Below are 17,072 nucleotides of genomic sequence, written 5' to 3'. Positions count from 1 at the left end.
ATGGCATTTCATGAAGAAATGACAAAAGTGAAAACCAGCAGAGGGAGGAATAACACTAGAATAGCCAATCAAAGGAGAAACTATTTCAAGTTAAAAACCAGAAATAAAATGACAGGGAATAAAAATCACTTCTCAATAATAACACTGAATGTACTTCGCCTAAACTCATATGAATCAAGATAGACTGGCAAATTGGATTAAAAACAAGATACAACAATAAACTGTCTCCAGAAGTATATTAGTTTCCAAATATTTGGAAGTATTTCAGATCTTTCTGGTGTTGATTTTTAATTTAATTATTGTAGTTAAAGAATATGTTCTAAATAACTTGAATTGTTTTATGTTTTCATTTTCATTCATTTCAAATTATTTTCTAATTTTCTTGTAATTTCTGATTTTATCATGGTAAGAGAATGAGCTTTGTAACATCTGAACCAAGTTTTATACTTCTTCATACAATATCTGAATTTTTAGGACATTTTAACATCACTTTCTCTTACTTTGAGCTGTAAAGATTTTTATATTCTGAATCCTGTATTTTACTATTCATAAATCCATATATTTTATCTGTATCACTTGATCACTTTTAAGTCATTTTTCTATTTGATGCAACAAGTACCAAAGAAATTTGGTTTTGTTATTTTTTAATATGGAATTTCAATTATTTCAGCACCATTTGTTGGAAACACTATCCCTTACCATTGAATTACCTTGGCACCTTTGCTCAGCTCATGTATGTGTAGGTCAATTTTTGAATTCTGTATTCTGTGCCATTTTTTCTACATGTCCATTTTTATGGCAACATCACATTATCTTCATTAATGTCAGTTTATTGTAAAATTTTAACTCAGGAAACATGAGTCCTTCAGTTGTATTCCTTTTACATTGGTTATTCAGGTGCTCTGCATTTCCATATAAATTTTGTAATTTGCTTGCCAAATTTCTCAAAAAGTAAAATAATGCCTAAAAGTGGGCATCACAGTTCTGCAGATTAGGTCCAACTATTCTTGGATAAAGAACAGTTCATTATTGAAACAGCACTTTGGAATTGCAATTTCAATGACTGATAGCTATTGTTAGAAACAACCCAACTTAGATTCCCTGCAACTTCTGATTCCAGCAAAATATAGCACTGAACTTGAAAAGTCAACAATACAGCACTGTAATTCATGCCTGAATAAAGTTTATCTAACATATTTTATCCTAAAAGCATATTATAGTCTTGCTCTTCATCATGCTTGGGGACAAACAGTGAAGTTGGAAACGAAAGTACAAAAAAATTTGGTACTAAAGAGACCATGGAAAACACCTGCTTGTACTATGACAGCTGAAACAGGCAGATTGTTCCCTCACTCGTGTATCAGGCAACTCAAAATTTCAACCCAAGCATGACTAAAAATGACTCCTGAAAACGGTATGTGATGATTTGCGGGTTACAAATGAATTTTAGTGAGTAGGCAAGTTTTTAAACATGAATTCTGCAAATGAGGATCAAGATCTCATACACTGTTTATTTGAAAAAGGAAAGAGTCTCAAATTTATTTCACTTTCACAGTGCTGAGGACTGACCTCAGGGACTCTCGCATAGACAAATCATTCTACCATCCCCAGTACCTCAAATTTATTTTTAAATATATAGCTCACAGATAATAATAGTTATATTTAGAAAGTATCTTATAAAAAAGAGAGTTGAGGCTTAAATACCACCACAAGGTTCTTCATTAAACATGTTTAAAAGTAAAAGAAAGGGGTGTGCACCTGTAAATCCCAGCTACTCCGGCATCTGAGGCAGGGGGATCACTTAGGCCCAGGCCAGCATGGACAACAGCAAGATTCCTTTTCCTTAACTGGGATTCAATACGGTACAATCAACTTTTGTATAACTGAGTTCAATTTAATTACGTTAGACAAAAACAAAACAAAAAAACTTAGGTTCTCAGGATCTTTTTAAGTTTTAATATCTTCATATCACCTGTTTAAAAAAAAAAACAACAATAAACAAGAGTAGAAAGAGTTGGGATCCTAAAATATAACCAAATAATTCAAATCAACAGTATTAATTACTCATTTAAGCAACTGTATACAGAAATGGCATCATGCAATTTTGTTACAGAGCACATACTCATTCACACCTATTTTTAAACAGCATACTCTTCTATACATTCCCATTCCCACGGAGAATGAAGACTAACTCATTCTATTTTAAGCAATACTTCTGGAGTAATGTCCCTTTAAGACAATGTAACGTATCTAGAAAATTAAGAAGAACTTGTTACATGTTTATTGTAATTCTAGCACACTTACTAAGACACATTGCTGTGATTTCCTTTTCTATCCATTCTGTTTTGTTATGCAATCACTGCTGTTCAATTCAAGAAAAGCCATAAGAAACATTCAAAAGGCACATGTATAATTCTGGAATTCTGTAACTGATATGAGCCCACAGGAGGTATTGGTAATCTCAGGCTTCTCTCACGAGCCCATGACATAGGCCCACAGCTCATCAAAAAGATGGCCTGACTTTTTCCTAGCATCTCAATCCCCCCACCCCTGGCCCTCTACTGGAAATTGAGCCCAGTGACATTATCCCACTGAGCTACATCCTCAGTCCTGTTTTTGTTTTGAGACAGGGAATCAATAGCTTGGCCTTAAACTGGGTAATCCTTCTGCCTCAGCTCCCCCACTACCCCCATTCACTGGGATTATAGGCAAGTGCCATCACACACAGCTTTTTTCCAACATTTTGAATGAATGCAGCACATATACTTTACAGGTCACAATTTCTTTAATATATTCCTGTTGAATGAGGGCAAGTCTCTGGCTATGTGGCCGATTATGACATGGTAGATTATGACATGGAAGATATCTCACTTTTATAACTAGTAATCCAATTACTAGCATTTGAAATGCTGAAAAAATGTTTTTAAGACTTTTGAAGTTCTGTTATTATTTTTACAATTCCAGTCATCTTTGATGTGGTTAAGTATGTGTACAAGGGTACAAAGAGAGGTATTAACTACTTTGTCAAGTCCCAGTGTCATCTGGGAATCAGTGATTCCAATCTGCCCAATCTCTGGGAATGCCCTTCTTAGCCCTCCCACTCAGAAAGCTTCCCCTAGGCATGCAGCTTCATCCTGCATTACTGAGGTCAGACCAGTAGGTCGCTTCAGGTGATTTTGTCATTGTGCACCCAGAGAGCAAACTGCTAAGGGAGACACTGCAATTCGGCCTTTTCTTGTCATCATTCCTCAGTATCCATGGGAAGCAATCTTTCTAGAAAGGCTGTTATGTCCAAGATCCCAAAAAAGACAGCATAGAAGAAACCATTACCTGCCAAATGACCATTCCTCACACCTCTCTGGCCCTCTGAGGTTTTCTGCTGGGAAAGTCAGAATGCCAATCACACCCCAGGGAGTGAAGAGGCCAGGCAGGCAGGGAACCACCATGTACTTCAGTGTCACGGATTCAGTTTCCTTCACACCATTCCTATGATTTTCAAAGTTAAAAAAACACTGTTCCACATGATGTGAACAAATGGCTTTTATGACAATTTTTAGGAGGAAAATAACTAAATCTCATTTAGTGTAATCTTCATCTAGAGTCCCCAAATCCCCAGCATTTTATTAAATTTAAAAGTTTCCATAAAGATTCTGGTTAAGAGTTGAGGGAAGCTATTTTGATGTCTGCTGATTAAGAAGTTACACTTCTATAATTAACCAAAAATAATTAACCTTGGTCTGTCCCAGTGTTCTGAGACAATTTCATTAGCTACCAAAAGAATTACGAAAGCACTTTTTTATACGTCTCTTGAAAGGCAGCTACTTGGTACAGAATCAAGAATGTATTTTCCTATTTGCAGTGAACACAAAAGGTAGATTTCAAGATAACAGCTGTTATGGAAACTAACTTTGAGGCTACCTAAGAAAACAAGTGCTCAAAGCAAGACAAATTTTCTATTTCAATACTCCTTGTATCAAATCTGGCTGTACAATTTATTTCAGTAAAACAATTCATCAAATATTTTACTGAGTAGCTAGACTCAGTTTGTATACATAGTACATAGCTGGAGAAAAAATAAGCTTCATAAACCCTAATATTCAAGATATAGCTATAAGATAAATTATTTTTTTTAAATCATATTTTCCTCAATAAACAAAGTAAAAAGTAACAAAGGTCTATATAATCTACATTTTAAAAGAAATAACTGCTACATAGTCCTTGATTTCCACCTCCAAGAAGTGAGAAAAGAACAAAGAGTTGTGTTTGATCACTTTATAAACAGCAATCTCCAAAAGTTTTACATTTGACCAAAGAGAACATTAAATAATAGTTTAAAAAAAGTGTGTTTGTGTGTGGGTGTGGCGGGGGTTGGGGGAGAGTTGAGGTTAATCAAGGGCTTGCTTAAAAACTAATCAAGAAAACTAGTTATTTTATTCCAACAACAAATATCAAAATTCTTCAACTATCATTCTTTTAATTGTAAAGATTAAATTACAATTAGAACCAATACAAATATATTCATCATTATAAAAATGAATAATAGTACATCTATTCGATTTCCATAATCAAGCAGCAAATAACTTAATGCTTATATGAAATATAAAGTCTTAACTTTTTATTTGTAGGAAAGGTGGACAAACTTCCCTCCATTAAGATGTCACAAGTAGTTTGTACTAAAGGGGAAAATGCAATTCCTAAAGTCATCTAACGCTTTTCTCATAATTCCCGACAACAATGGAAATCGCTTTCTTAAGTTCTGAAATCTCTATGTACAATGAAAAATGTGCAAGAAAGCTAGATATTTCTCATCTTTTAAGTGTAAAGTAAGTTCTGTAAGTTTTTCCTTCAGAGAAAGCCCATGTGATCAATTACTGAATTTAATCACACAATTCCACTTCAACTAATCTAAAATTGGTGTGCTTTGTCTAAAAAGCTTGAGAAATAAAATTAACTTTGTTTACAGTACTGTAGTAGCTAGTGTAGTGTTTAGAAACACCCCCCTTACACATTAGCATGCCTTCCCTAGGCATCATCTCTGATAGTCCAAAACAATTTATCATAAACACTGTATTCTTGTAGATAAATATATGAAGACGAATCAAAAAGTCTCCTTAAGAGTAAAATATCTTAGCCTTCTATATATAAAATCTGAATCTGAAAGGTAAAATGTACATTATTTTCAAGTATATAAACTATGTGCTAAAATAAAAAAAAAATAAAATGTCCTCTTTAGTTCAAGCCATGTGTCTGTGAGGGATGTGCGCTAGGAGATGGGTCCTCCACGCTGAGGGTCGCTCCTGCCGGCTTCTACAACAAAGCACCAAAACCACCCCAGGTCAGTAAATTGGTCAGCACATTCTAAACTTCAGTTACATAAATACAGCTACTCATCTGAATACGGTATTTCAAAAAACAAATTTCAGAAAAACTTAAATAAACTTACTTGCAAAATGATATCCTATTCCAAAGAGACAGTCAACAAGAAAAATATAGAACTAATGTTTCTTACATATGATAAGAGAGGTTTTCTAGTATTAGGCAAAGTGATATTAATTTGATCAGCATGGTACTACAAAAAAGACAAAGTATGAGCTGATGGTATTGGAATATGTTTTCAAGAATCAAACAAGCAGCTGTGAGAATGATGCAGCCACCAATGAAAACATGGCTAACATTTATTGGTACTACATATGATCCCATGAGGTACAGACTGGTAGGTCATTATCTCTTTTTATCAGCATAAAGATGTGGAGCTGGTGTTTAAATCCAGGCATTTAAGTGAGAAAAACAGGGATACAAAATCACTAAAGCTCAAAAGGTTTCTGAGGACTGTGTGATACTTCCCTAAACACAGCAGCAGAACCAAACACTTATTCCGGTTCTTTTCTTTGCAAGTTTAAAATTTAGTGGTAAAATAACAAATAACTTTATTAGGGGCTGCAGTTGTGGCTCAGTGGTAGAGCACTTGCCTAGAACATGTTGAGGCATTGGGTTCAATCCTCAGCACCACATATAAATAAATAATAATAATAAAGATACAAAAAAAAACTTTATTAAATTTGTTTTATTTTTGTGCTGGAGACTGACTCCAGGTTTTACACATGCAAGATTATATACTCTACCAGAGTGTCCCCAGTCCCTATTATTAACCATTTTTCCCCATCTTAAAAAAATTGATTTACGGGGGATAGTAGAGGATAGGAAAGGCAGCAGAATACAACATACACTAGTATGGCAGTAGGTAAAAAAGTGGATGTGTAACCGATGTGAATCTGCAATATGTATATAGGGTAAAAATGGGAGTTCATAATCCGCTTGAATCAAATGTATGAAATATGTCAAGAACTTTGTAATGTTTTTGAACAACTAATAAAAAAATTGATTTACTTTTTAAATTGGAAAATATAAACGGTATATATTTATGGTGTATGATATGGTGTTCTGAACTATGTATACAATGGATTGGTTGAATAAAGCTTATTAATATATGTATTACCTCACATACTTGTCATAAGAACACTTAAAGTCTATCTTCACCAATTTTCAAATATGTAATATATTGTTAACTAGAGTCACCATGTTGTATAAACATGTCTTGGAACTTATTCCTCCCTTTTAACAGAAATTTTGTATGCTTTGGCCAGGGTCACGTCAAATCCAAATACTCTGAGCTCCCTACAAAAGAGGGGTAGATAGACTGGACAGTGGGAGGAGCAGGCAGCAGGGACCCTTGCAGGAGGTGCTCCACTCGCAGTTCCACACTGATTGATTAGCTGCTCCTGTCAGCCGAGCAACATTTTCCTAACCATAAGCAAAACTGCATTACATTCTGTAAGTACTAACGTCCACTTCAAATAACTGATTTTTAAAATTTAGCATTTCTCAATTTATACTATGACTGTTACAGGATAGAAAGAACATTATTATACAAGTTACCAGTTAATTTACTAGAGAACAATACTTAGGATTAAAGAAAAGACAAAGAGAAAAAAATAAAAAGTGAGCCTCCAAAAGAGGCTGGGGTTTTCAGGAAGGGAATCCAGCTTCTTTAGAATGTACCTGACATTCTATGTTTTGTAAACCTAGTTTCTTTTTTCATTTTCTTTACTTCTATTCACTATTTTGAATTTTGTTATCTTCTAAGTAGGCACCTGAAGAGAGACTATGGTGAAGTGCAACACAACAAGGCAGATGGCAAGAAACTGGAAACTACTTTTGAAGGACATTCAGAAGGGCTGGAGCCTGCATTTGCACATTCTCAAGGCTGGCTGTGTGCCAGAGAAAGCAAATTCAGTTTTCTTTATAAAGCCTGAAGGCAACAGCAAAATTCATACTGGTAGCACTTTGGCTTAATGCAATGAGATGCCTAAAAATAAGATCCATTCCTAAGAGGCTGCCCTGGACGGTGAAGAGATTAACCCTGACAATTTTATGGTTCTGTATCCATTCTCCTTTTTCTTTCGAAAGGCGCTTTTTTTTTCTTGGTATCAGTTTAAAACTTCAATTCTAGTGTTTCTACTATCTTTACCTCACATGTTAAAAAACAAATTAAATTTGAATTTCACTGCTTTGAAAAATATGCATTTTTATTCCAGGATGCAACATTCAAATTGGCAAGCATCAACTCTTCCTACTTACAATAACCTGCAAGTTAATTCAATTCCAACAAAAATTCAGATGAGATTTTGATTAGGAAAAATTATTTTAGAATTAATCTTTAAAGAATGCAGAATACCTCAGAAATTTTGTAAAAGAAGAATAAAGAAATAATTTCCCTGCCTTGCAATATCAGAAAATATTTTTTTGTGGAGTGGAGGGTATAGCTCGGTGGTACAGCATGTGTCTGGCCTGTGAGAGGCCAGGGTTCAATTCCCAGCAAAACAAAAGAAAGAAAAAACTAATAATTAGCATTCACTAAAGAATCTAAGAAGAAATGTTAGGAAAACAAACAAGTTAGTTAAATCTACCAGCCACTTACCAAGTAATGCTGTGTTTTCCCCTGCATCTTCTTTGAAAGTGGTAGGGCACTGTGGCCCAGACTCATTAGTGGATGAGGATGGCAGGTTGCTGCCACTGCCACTGTTTCTGCCCTCCTCTTGTGAAGCTACACTCACATTCCCAGGCGAAGTGCTTCCAGGGGTAGACTCAGGAGTGGGCAGCTCCTGAACATCCTCAGGTTCTGCTCCCTTGAAAATCCGAACAGAAGAAAATGCCTTTTCTAAGTAACTCCATCAGTACTTAACTGTCCTCTTGCTCACAGTACGTTAACACGTCACTGACATTTGAACACTGAACGTGGCAAAAGTGAACAGGCTCTGGACAACAGAATGCTTCAGACTATATTCTGGTTTTCTTAAAACAAAATAAAACAAAAAAACAACTTAGTCCTGGAGTCCTGGCTCTTACTCTCAGCACTCTCAGCTGTAGTTTGCTTTGTGCTTCCCCTCTTTTACATTTGCTACTTAAATAAAAAATGAAAGGAGGGCCAGAGGCTCCCTGGCATCATGACATTAAGTCTCTGACATTTGGGGGGATATCCAGACATTGGAATGCTAGAGTCAAGCTGCATGTGAATAGATGACACTGCTGAAAGGTGACTTACTAAGTGAAAGTTACCACAGCCTGATTTGATCGTGTGGCTCACGGAGCACTCCACCTCTGTCCTCTGGGCTCTCAGGACACCACTGGCCTGTTTCAGCTGTGTCCAGAACAATCTCCTCCTCCCTTACCAGTAACTAAACACCTTTGACACCCAGCATTGAACGTTCCCTCTCACCTCGACTCCCAACACACCAAGTAACAAATCCTGTTGCTGCTGTGTTACCACAATGCCAAACTCCTGCTGAACCCCACCACAAGCTGTTTGTTTAAAATCTGCCTGACCTAACTACCTGGAGGCCTCCCATCCCATAGGTCAACCCTGGAGACACACCATCAGTCAGTAGTACACTGAGGTGCTGCTAAAATCCTTTAACACCCAGCTCAGTGGCCCAAATAAAATGCACTACCTCCATCTTCTCACTTCTCCTTGCTTAATACTCCGGCCAGTACCTCAAACACTGTTCTCTTGTCATGTTCTACCTGTGTACTGGTCCCTACCAGTCCTGAAGGTCAAATTCCCAAGAGCCCTTGATCAGAGGGGCTGTGTCTTATCCATCTTTACCTCACTAGAGCCAAGTTCAGATTTAACATCTAAATGGCATTCCTTTATCAGTGCTCATTGAATGAATAAAAACAGTTGACAAACAGTATTACAGTGCAAAAACCAAAGGACGGTTCTTAAAGTCTGTGTGAGGGGCCACTGGTGACTTTCACATGATCATGAAAAAAACAGAGAATTAGACACTACAAAAAAGCACACCATGGCTATCGAAAATATCCAAGGCAAGAGGAGTTGATGGGTTAAAGAAAATGGCAAACCATGTAAAGACTAAAAAAAAAGTAAGACAAGTGAATTCTTTTGTCAGCCTTAAAGTTACTATAGGTTTCTACCCTTCAAAAACTAAATTAGGCATCCTGGGGACAAAAGTCTAGCTTTCTGAAATTAACATTCTAAGAAAGCAGGTTAACTCTATGCAAAATGAAGACTCGTTTGACTTTTAATATACAAATATACATGGAGTTATGCTTCCCAAATCAAAACTCATGAGGATCAAAGTCTCTACAGTAAGGTCAGTGAAATTCCCTCATACAAATGTCCAGAAGTGAACAGCAAGTTTAAAATTATTGACTAATGAAGAGAATGATCTAGTAAAAGCTTCAGAGTATACCTAACTAAAAAGACAATTCTATGACAGCCAAGAAAATAACCTGACAAACTCCTTGTGTTCTAGCATTTAAAATGCTGAACCAGGAAGGCTCAGTTTCTCACTAAGCTAGTTTCTGGAGCAAAGAGGACAAGAGCTAAGCCCGCTGGGGAAGCATTGAAGAAAGCTACAATGATTTTAAAACCACAATAAGTTAACTGTAGAAATCATGGAAGCGAGACAAATTTTCAGGACATCAAAGGATGAGGTTCTAGTAAAGCAGTTCTTGATCACTGGACTTTCCTCTTCCTGGATACCTACAGAGAGGTTATTCTGGGACTCGTTTTGCAGTTATTAAGGAGCGGTCTCTTCAGTATCTTCAGAAGATACTGTAAGCTAGATGAGAGGAAGTTTCAGGCAGACCTGCAGCCCAGGAGACATGCACAAGGCCCTGGGTTCAATCCCCAGCACTAAAAAACAAGTCTATATCTTTGTAGTTCCTATTCTATAATAAGCCCTACCAAAAAACCTCTAAAACTATGTTTAGCTACAAGAAAAATAAAATCAATGTTCAAACTATTCTTTTCAAAGATCTCTACCTAAAAATTTTATTATGAGTGTATTTTGAGCCATTAATATATTTTATGTAGACTCTAAAAACAATAAAAATGTGACAATCTAGAAAAATAATTTTTTCCTCTATATCCTTCTGTTTGGGTTGGATAGTAATTAAGAATGTGAACTCAGAATTAAGCAAACTTGTGTTTGAAAGCTAATCCCTCATGAACTAGCTACACAACTTTAGATATTCAGCTTCTCTAAGCACAATTTTGTAACTAGTAGGACAGGGAAGCTAATAGTTGTGGGAGTAAATATAATCATGTATTTAAGGCCTTCAGCAAGCACATGGCTGGTTGCTGTTATAATCTCTTTCATTTTGCCCTCATGTCTTCTGAGAAAGATTTCTGACCATCTACATATTACAAACTAATGGACCAAAATCAATGCAGAACGATGTCTCCAGCACTATTTAATTTTGAAATCCAGGGATAAGGAGAACTCATATGAAGAAGTGTTGACTTTAGTTTCCTCTTATGTAAAATGTGCACTGAAGCCAGAAAAGTTGTGGGGTTCCTTACGATTCTTGTTTATACGAAACTGACTACCATATAAACATTTTGCAGTGTAGTATACCAAGATATATTGGTCTAAGTAAAATTAGAAATTTTCTGGGGGACATCCTGGCCTATTATTATACCATGAATTGAATTAATTATTTTTTTTTTAACTTTAAGAATTTGTTTTTAACAAAGAGGAAAACTTCTTAAAAAGAGCCACAAGGATATAAGAAGGAGCTTGTCTGGTCCTCTTGTCTCTAGTCAATAATGAAATCTATCACTCAGGAAGAACTGGGGCAGAGATTAAATATAAACAAAAATGTAACAAACCCAATATCCCAGGGCTTTGATGACATCAAGTTTACACATTGGACATGTTCGGTGATCCAAAAGCCATGGGTCAATGCATATTCTATGAAAAATATGCCTAAAAAAATTAAGTATGTGTTAATGTTTTAAAATAAATGTTTATATATCTTATAAAGGAAATAAGACATTCTATCAACTCATCCCCTCAGTACAAGTTAACCAATGTCAAATCAACATTCTAGAGTAGTCATTTTTCCTAAATTATCAGCTAATCTACTTTGTACTTACAACAGAATTTGGGACTTCCAGTAAAATGTTCCCTTCACTCCACAAAAACAGCATGGCCATCCCATGCTATGTTGTACATTTCTATGTGCTTGAAAAAAATTACCTGCAAGACTTTTGGGAATAAATGTGGCTTAAGTAAGCTAACACTAATAAATTAATATTAAATTGATAGTATTTTATATGGGTCCATAAAAGCATTCAATGGAAAATATATCAAAATATTAACAAGTCATCTTTGGGTGGCAGGCTTAAAAAATATTTTTATAAACATTCTACATTTTTCTATCAGAATTTTTAAAGGGCATATATATTTTCTTCTTTTACTGATTCGCCATTATTTCCTCCCATGTGATGGATAAGTCTATTTTCTATGTGTGAGGAAGACAGGGCATCAAATATGGGCTTTGGAATAAAACAGATGGGGATCAAAAGCCAGCTGTGCAACTCAACAGCCTGGTCGAGGCTCCTGCCCTCCCTCTCTGCATATACAGCACAGGCTGCCCTGAGAGGCACAAACAATGTGTGTACAAGAGTGCTGGGTACAGCACATGTCTAGTACAATCATTTGAAGAGCTTCCTTCAAATAGAGATCCCCTAGGTCAGGTAAGGTAACAGTTCTTAATTATATCATAGTCTAATTCACCTTGCCTTTTGATTTTTCATCTGCAAACTAAAAACTGACAGACCCAAGGAAACAATTTTTACAAAAAAAAAATTATTGGGAATATGTTATATAAATCACAGGAGAAAACTGGGAAATAAGTCAAAATCTCAATGAGCAGCCCAGGAAATGTACATGTCTGCATTTGACAGTCAAGTACAAACCTCACCCCAGCCATCAGTATAGACACCTAGGCTCATCTGTGCAGCATAGAGAGCATTATTTCTTAAGGAAAACATGTCCTAAACCAGCCTAGAGTAACTTTAATAATGTTAAAGAGGACATGATCAACCTATACTGAGACCAATTCATTAGGTACCCACACCTACTTTCATTCAGGAAACTTTTGACTTTGATATTCTGATACTCGTTCCTTTATTTCCTTCACAGAATTATCAAGAACTTAGTCTACCCTGCAGTAGTAGATTATACACTAACGTGCTTTGCAAACAAATATATTAACTTATGACATGCTTCTAAAAGGTGTTAAGTATAACTGAAATTTATCTGACTTAAAATATAATTTCTGTACATAAAATAAACCCTTTTGCTAATAAAATAATTCTTCTAAAAGTTATCAATTAAAGTAGCCTAAAAAGGAAATCACAACTTCCTGGTGCTAAAACTGAACTTGAGCAAATCTTAGTTACTGTAACCCAAATAAAGGGAGGAATATTTATTTTTCACAACCACAAAGAGAACTCGAACTCAGGATACAAATAGCAAATCACTGCCCTCCCCACACCTGCTTCCTGCTGGCTGTTTTAGGCCCATTCCCTTGGGTCCTTCACCTTTTTGCTTCAATTTTCTTGCTCCTGATATAGCACACTTTGCTAAGTATATAATAAAATTCCCAGCATTCTAATGAATACCTGCTTATGAGACTAGAAGCTCATCTATGACAAAGATGTACACTGGGTCTAATGGTCATGGAGGTGTCCTAAGCAAAGCAATTTTAAAGAGCCTTGAAGACAGTAAGAAAACCTAAGCTTCTCTTTCAAAAGATGAGATGATCAAAGATAGCAAGATCTTTATACCATATAAAAAGGACACGGAACTCTTTTGTCAGGATACTGAAACTTGTCCAGCAATTATTAATGTCTCAGTAGGTTAAAAAAAAAAAGAAAAAAGAAAAGAGAAAAAAAAAAAAAACATACTTGCATGGCAGAATTCTGATAACGTCCTTTACTTTAAAATTTTCAATACACACTGCACAATTCTCGGCATCAACATCAATTCCCTGTAAAAAGAAAAGGAAAGAATTTACTTTATCCTTGGCATTAGCACATCCTTCGAAATGCACTAAAACAATGATGGATTCTATTTTACACTGGGATAACATGAAACTAAAATTCAGATGATTATATTTGGTATTTACTTCTTACCACTATCAAGAGGTTATCTAAGGAATGAGGCTGAAAATGAAAAAATTTTACTGTTTGCCTACTCAGACACAATAGTATTTAAATACGCTAGGAAATGCCTGCCATATTATGATGAAATAAATCATTTCTCAAACATAAACCTTGCACTTTAATGAAAAGAATAAATATCCAGGAAATTACTCATTTCCTAGAATCAGTAAAAAGAAATTTACATCTGCTAAAGACACATTTATAATCTGCATGAGAAAATGAAAATGGCTACATATCTGAAAATATCTACCTCACTAGTACTAAAAGAATTACAAATAGGAATAAGTCATTGTTTTTCATGTAATGAATTAACAAAGATACAAAGAAACAAAAATTGCTGGAGAAGAAAGTCTTGTGACAAAATTTCCACTTCTAAGAATTTATGGGTCAGCCCTCTCCACTTCTCTGGGTACCCATGGATCCATACACCTGGTTCTATCCCATCAACCAAGCAGTCAGGGCCAGAGTGATCATTGTCCCAAGACAGAACGGACTTCTGGGACAGGGATTCAGCAACTCAGTGCTGAATGTGGCTGCAAAGTTCATTTTATGAAATATGACTACATTATCCTTATAATTACTTAAAAATACATTTAGCTAATATGCCACTTATAAAAAAGAAAGCAGTTAAGAACTGAATTTTGTATGAAAATAATGTTGTCAAAGACCATGTTAAAATCAAGTTTATACCAACATTTTAAAATATACACTGCAATAAAAGTAAATATTGTCATTTATTTAGCATATGCCATGCAAAAATAATGAAACGATTTTAATAATTTTTTGAATATCTACTTTTTTTTTTTGCAATACTGGGGATCAAACCCACGGCCTTGCTAAGCATGTGCTCTACCACTGAGCTACATTGTCAGCACTGAAATGATTTTTTGAAGTCCTTAATAATGGCATTAAAATTTACACATTACTATTAGTAAATCTACACAAAAGAAAAATTGGAAAAAAAAAAAAGAATGTCAGTATCCAAAACCAGGTTAAGATATAGACTACAAAAAATACATGTTTAAAATCTAAAATTGTCATAAAATCCATGTATCGATATAACTCATGGAACACTTATGGATCTTCTTTTTTAACTATTACTCTGACAGCTTTCAAAAAACTGCCCCTGGGGAAAATAATATAATATATATATATATATTTTTAAATGTGCTGTATAGGAAGAAGATAATATCAATTTACTTATGTTTTCAAAGACTCAATTCCATTAATTACACATACGAATCTATGTCTTCTCATGTGTTATAATGGTGGTTCCTGAAGAGAGCAGAAGGCATTCATGTTCCAGAGGAACATAGAACCATATGCTTATCCAGTAACTAGTTATGCAGAATGGGTTTAGAATCTACCAAGGGCATTAACTGGAAAGTCTCTCCTAAAGAACCCTTAGTGATTTGTAAATCCAATGCTAATCTTAAGCCATAAAGAGTGTTTTTTCTTATATTTCTTTTTTATTTTTTCTGTTCAAAACATTTATACAAAAAGAAATCATTACCTTGTAACAAACTACTAAAATTCAAATGTACTGCAATGTAAGTTATATTAGGGAAAGAATGGTAGCCACCAATATAATTCTTAGAGTATCTTAATACTAACTATATCACATAAACCATTAATAACAGATTTCAAAATTTTATACTCTGTAATTTAATGTGTTATTTTTGTTTTAATCATCCTTTAAGTAGGTTAGAGGAAGAAATATGTACTGTAAATGTAGTTTCTCTTCCTTTTGGTGGGGGGAGGAGGGTAGACTAGAAACTAGAGAATGGAGAAGATTAAGTTTCAACAACAAAACAACTGAACCAATCCCACAACTAAAGTCAACACTAGTTAGCAACATTTCAAAGCACCAAAGAGGGACCATTAAAAAAATAAATACTACTGCATTAATAACAGCTTTCCTTTTAGGCAATCTATATCACTCTAGATTCAGGATTTGTCCTATTCCAAAATGCTTTAAGTTTCTGGTATGATTCTAAATCTTTAAAGTCTCAGCCCCTCCCAACCCCAAAAGTTTACTTTTTTTTTTTTTAATAAAAAAGTAGTTTTAAAGATATCTTTTTTTTTTCCTTTTCCACAAATATCAAGTATGTTTTTCCTGTACTTGGGGGAATCAGAGAGAATGGACATGTAGTCTCAAATTTAACAGAAATGAATTTAAGGAATCGCAGGTCTATGGTATAAACTTTAAGTTCTGCAGCTTCTTTATAGTCACCCAGATCTGTCCAATAGCACTTTCTAAGATGATGGGCATGTCAGTGCCATCCAACATGGCAGCTCCTGTCAACGTGGTTATTGATCACTTGAAATGTATCTAGTGTGACTGAGGGACACAATTTTAAATTTAATTTAATTCACTTAAATAGCTGTATGTGACTCAGGAGAACACAGATCTGGAATGTTCTTCAACCTCAGTATTTCTACTAATCCTCTTTACAATAAATATATACATGCAAGTTAATACTAACTCAATTCACCAAAGTGCCACAGACTGAATACTGTGAATTAAAAGACGGGAAGGGAAGTATTTCTCAAGACATAAACACATCCTCTAGTCCAAACCAAGAAACAAAACAATACAGTATAAAAATATTACCTTTTCTCCATGCTTTACAGTATGAAGTAGAAGCTGGCCAATAACTTTCTTAGTTTCCTTTCTATGGCTCTTGGAGAGAAAATTATTATTATTATTAATAAATTAATAATAAAATATCATTATTATTGTTGAAATTTTCAAATTAAATCACTATTTTATAAAAAATTATATGCAAGCATATAGAAAAAATTTCATTAAAGTCATTTTTTAATTTTATATTACAATGAAAATAACTAAAAATATCTTCATCACCATTTTAAGTCTTAATATATACAAGAGTCATATAACTTAAGAGCTATTTGACTGACAAAACTTATTTTCAATTCTATGTCTGAAGAAGAAATCAACTTTTTTAGTCTGTATGTAGTGCTGTGGAGATGAAACTCAGGGCCTCAGATATGCTAAACATGTGATCTACCACTGACCTACATACACCTCAGCCACAGAAACCAATTCCATGTCTAAATATCAGCAAGAAAGGAATAGGCTGAGGATGGAGGTACCATATGCTCACTCTGTCAGCCATCCCCCTTTATGGTACTAGGGTTGCTTAACCTCTGCCCTTTTTATTTTTTATTGAGACAGGGGTTTGCTAAGTTGCTTAGGCTGGCTTTGAACTTGCAATCCTCCTGCCTCAGCCTCCCAAGCCTTTGGGATTACAGGTGTTCACCACCATGCCCAGGATCAAGGAACTTAAAAACAAAGAGCCCTTCCTATGTCATCAGTCAGGAAGGCCAACTTTGCATAGGCACAGATCCTGCTACTGGAAGCCTCTGGCTCTTCATCAGCCCTCATCTCTGCTGTTACTGAGATAGGGTCTCTCTGAAGGGAAATAGCTTGACAGCTGCTCCACAGTGGAGACAGGGATGCTCGTTCCCTGTCTTTAGGCCAGCTCAGAAACCCAGGTTATGAGAGCAGGTT

General features: G+C 35.2%; 1 protein-coding gene and 1 non-coding gene across 4 annotated transcripts in view; both read right to left on the bottom strand.

The window, feature by feature from the left end:
* Nucleotides 1–1,491: 1,491 nt before the first annotated feature.
* The window catches only part of Rnf149 (ring finger protein 149), a 29,481-nt gene continuing 13,900 nt past the window's right edge, over nt 1,492–17,072 (bottom strand). The window contains exons 3-9 of one of the 3 annotated variants that reach the window (XR_013428814.1): nt 16,152–16,220; nt 13,280–13,362; nt 11,195–11,291; nt 7,979–8,186; nt 4,613–5,307; nt 3,331–3,486; nt 1,492–1,972 (exon numbers count right to left, since the gene is read on the bottom strand). Coding sequence is in view for 1 of the 3 variants with exons in the window: in XM_078028816.1 (XP_077884942.1) it covers nt 5,264–5,307; nt 7,979–8,186; nt 11,195–11,291; nt 13,280–13,362; nt 16,152–16,220 (501 nt within the window). In the remaining 2 variants the exon portion in view is untranslated. Of the gene's footprint in view, nt 1,973–3,330; nt 3,487–3,965; nt 5,308–7,978; nt 8,187–11,194; nt 11,292–13,279; nt 13,363–16,151; nt 16,221–17,072 lie in introns of those variants that run through there. The other 2 variants (XR_013428815.1, XM_078028816.1) reach the window with 2 other exon arrangements.
* Nucleotides 3,142–3,253, bottom strand: LOC120885165 (small nucleolar RNA SNORD89). The gene has a single exon (XR_005727668.1). It is a non-coding gene; the product is annotated as a small nucleolar RNA SNORD89 (small nucleolar RNA).

This window comes from Ictidomys tridecemlineatus, chromosome 12, assembly GCF_052094955.1.
Source record: "Ictidomys tridecemlineatus isolate mIctTri1 chromosome 12, mIctTri1.hap1, whole genome shotgun sequence".
Lineage (NCBI taxonomy): Eukaryota > Metazoa > Chordata > Mammalia > Rodentia > Sciuridae > Ictidomys > Ictidomys tridecemlineatus.
The sequence above is the reverse complement of the archived record's forward strand: the minus strand, read 5'-3'. Positions and strand labels throughout refer to the sequence as shown.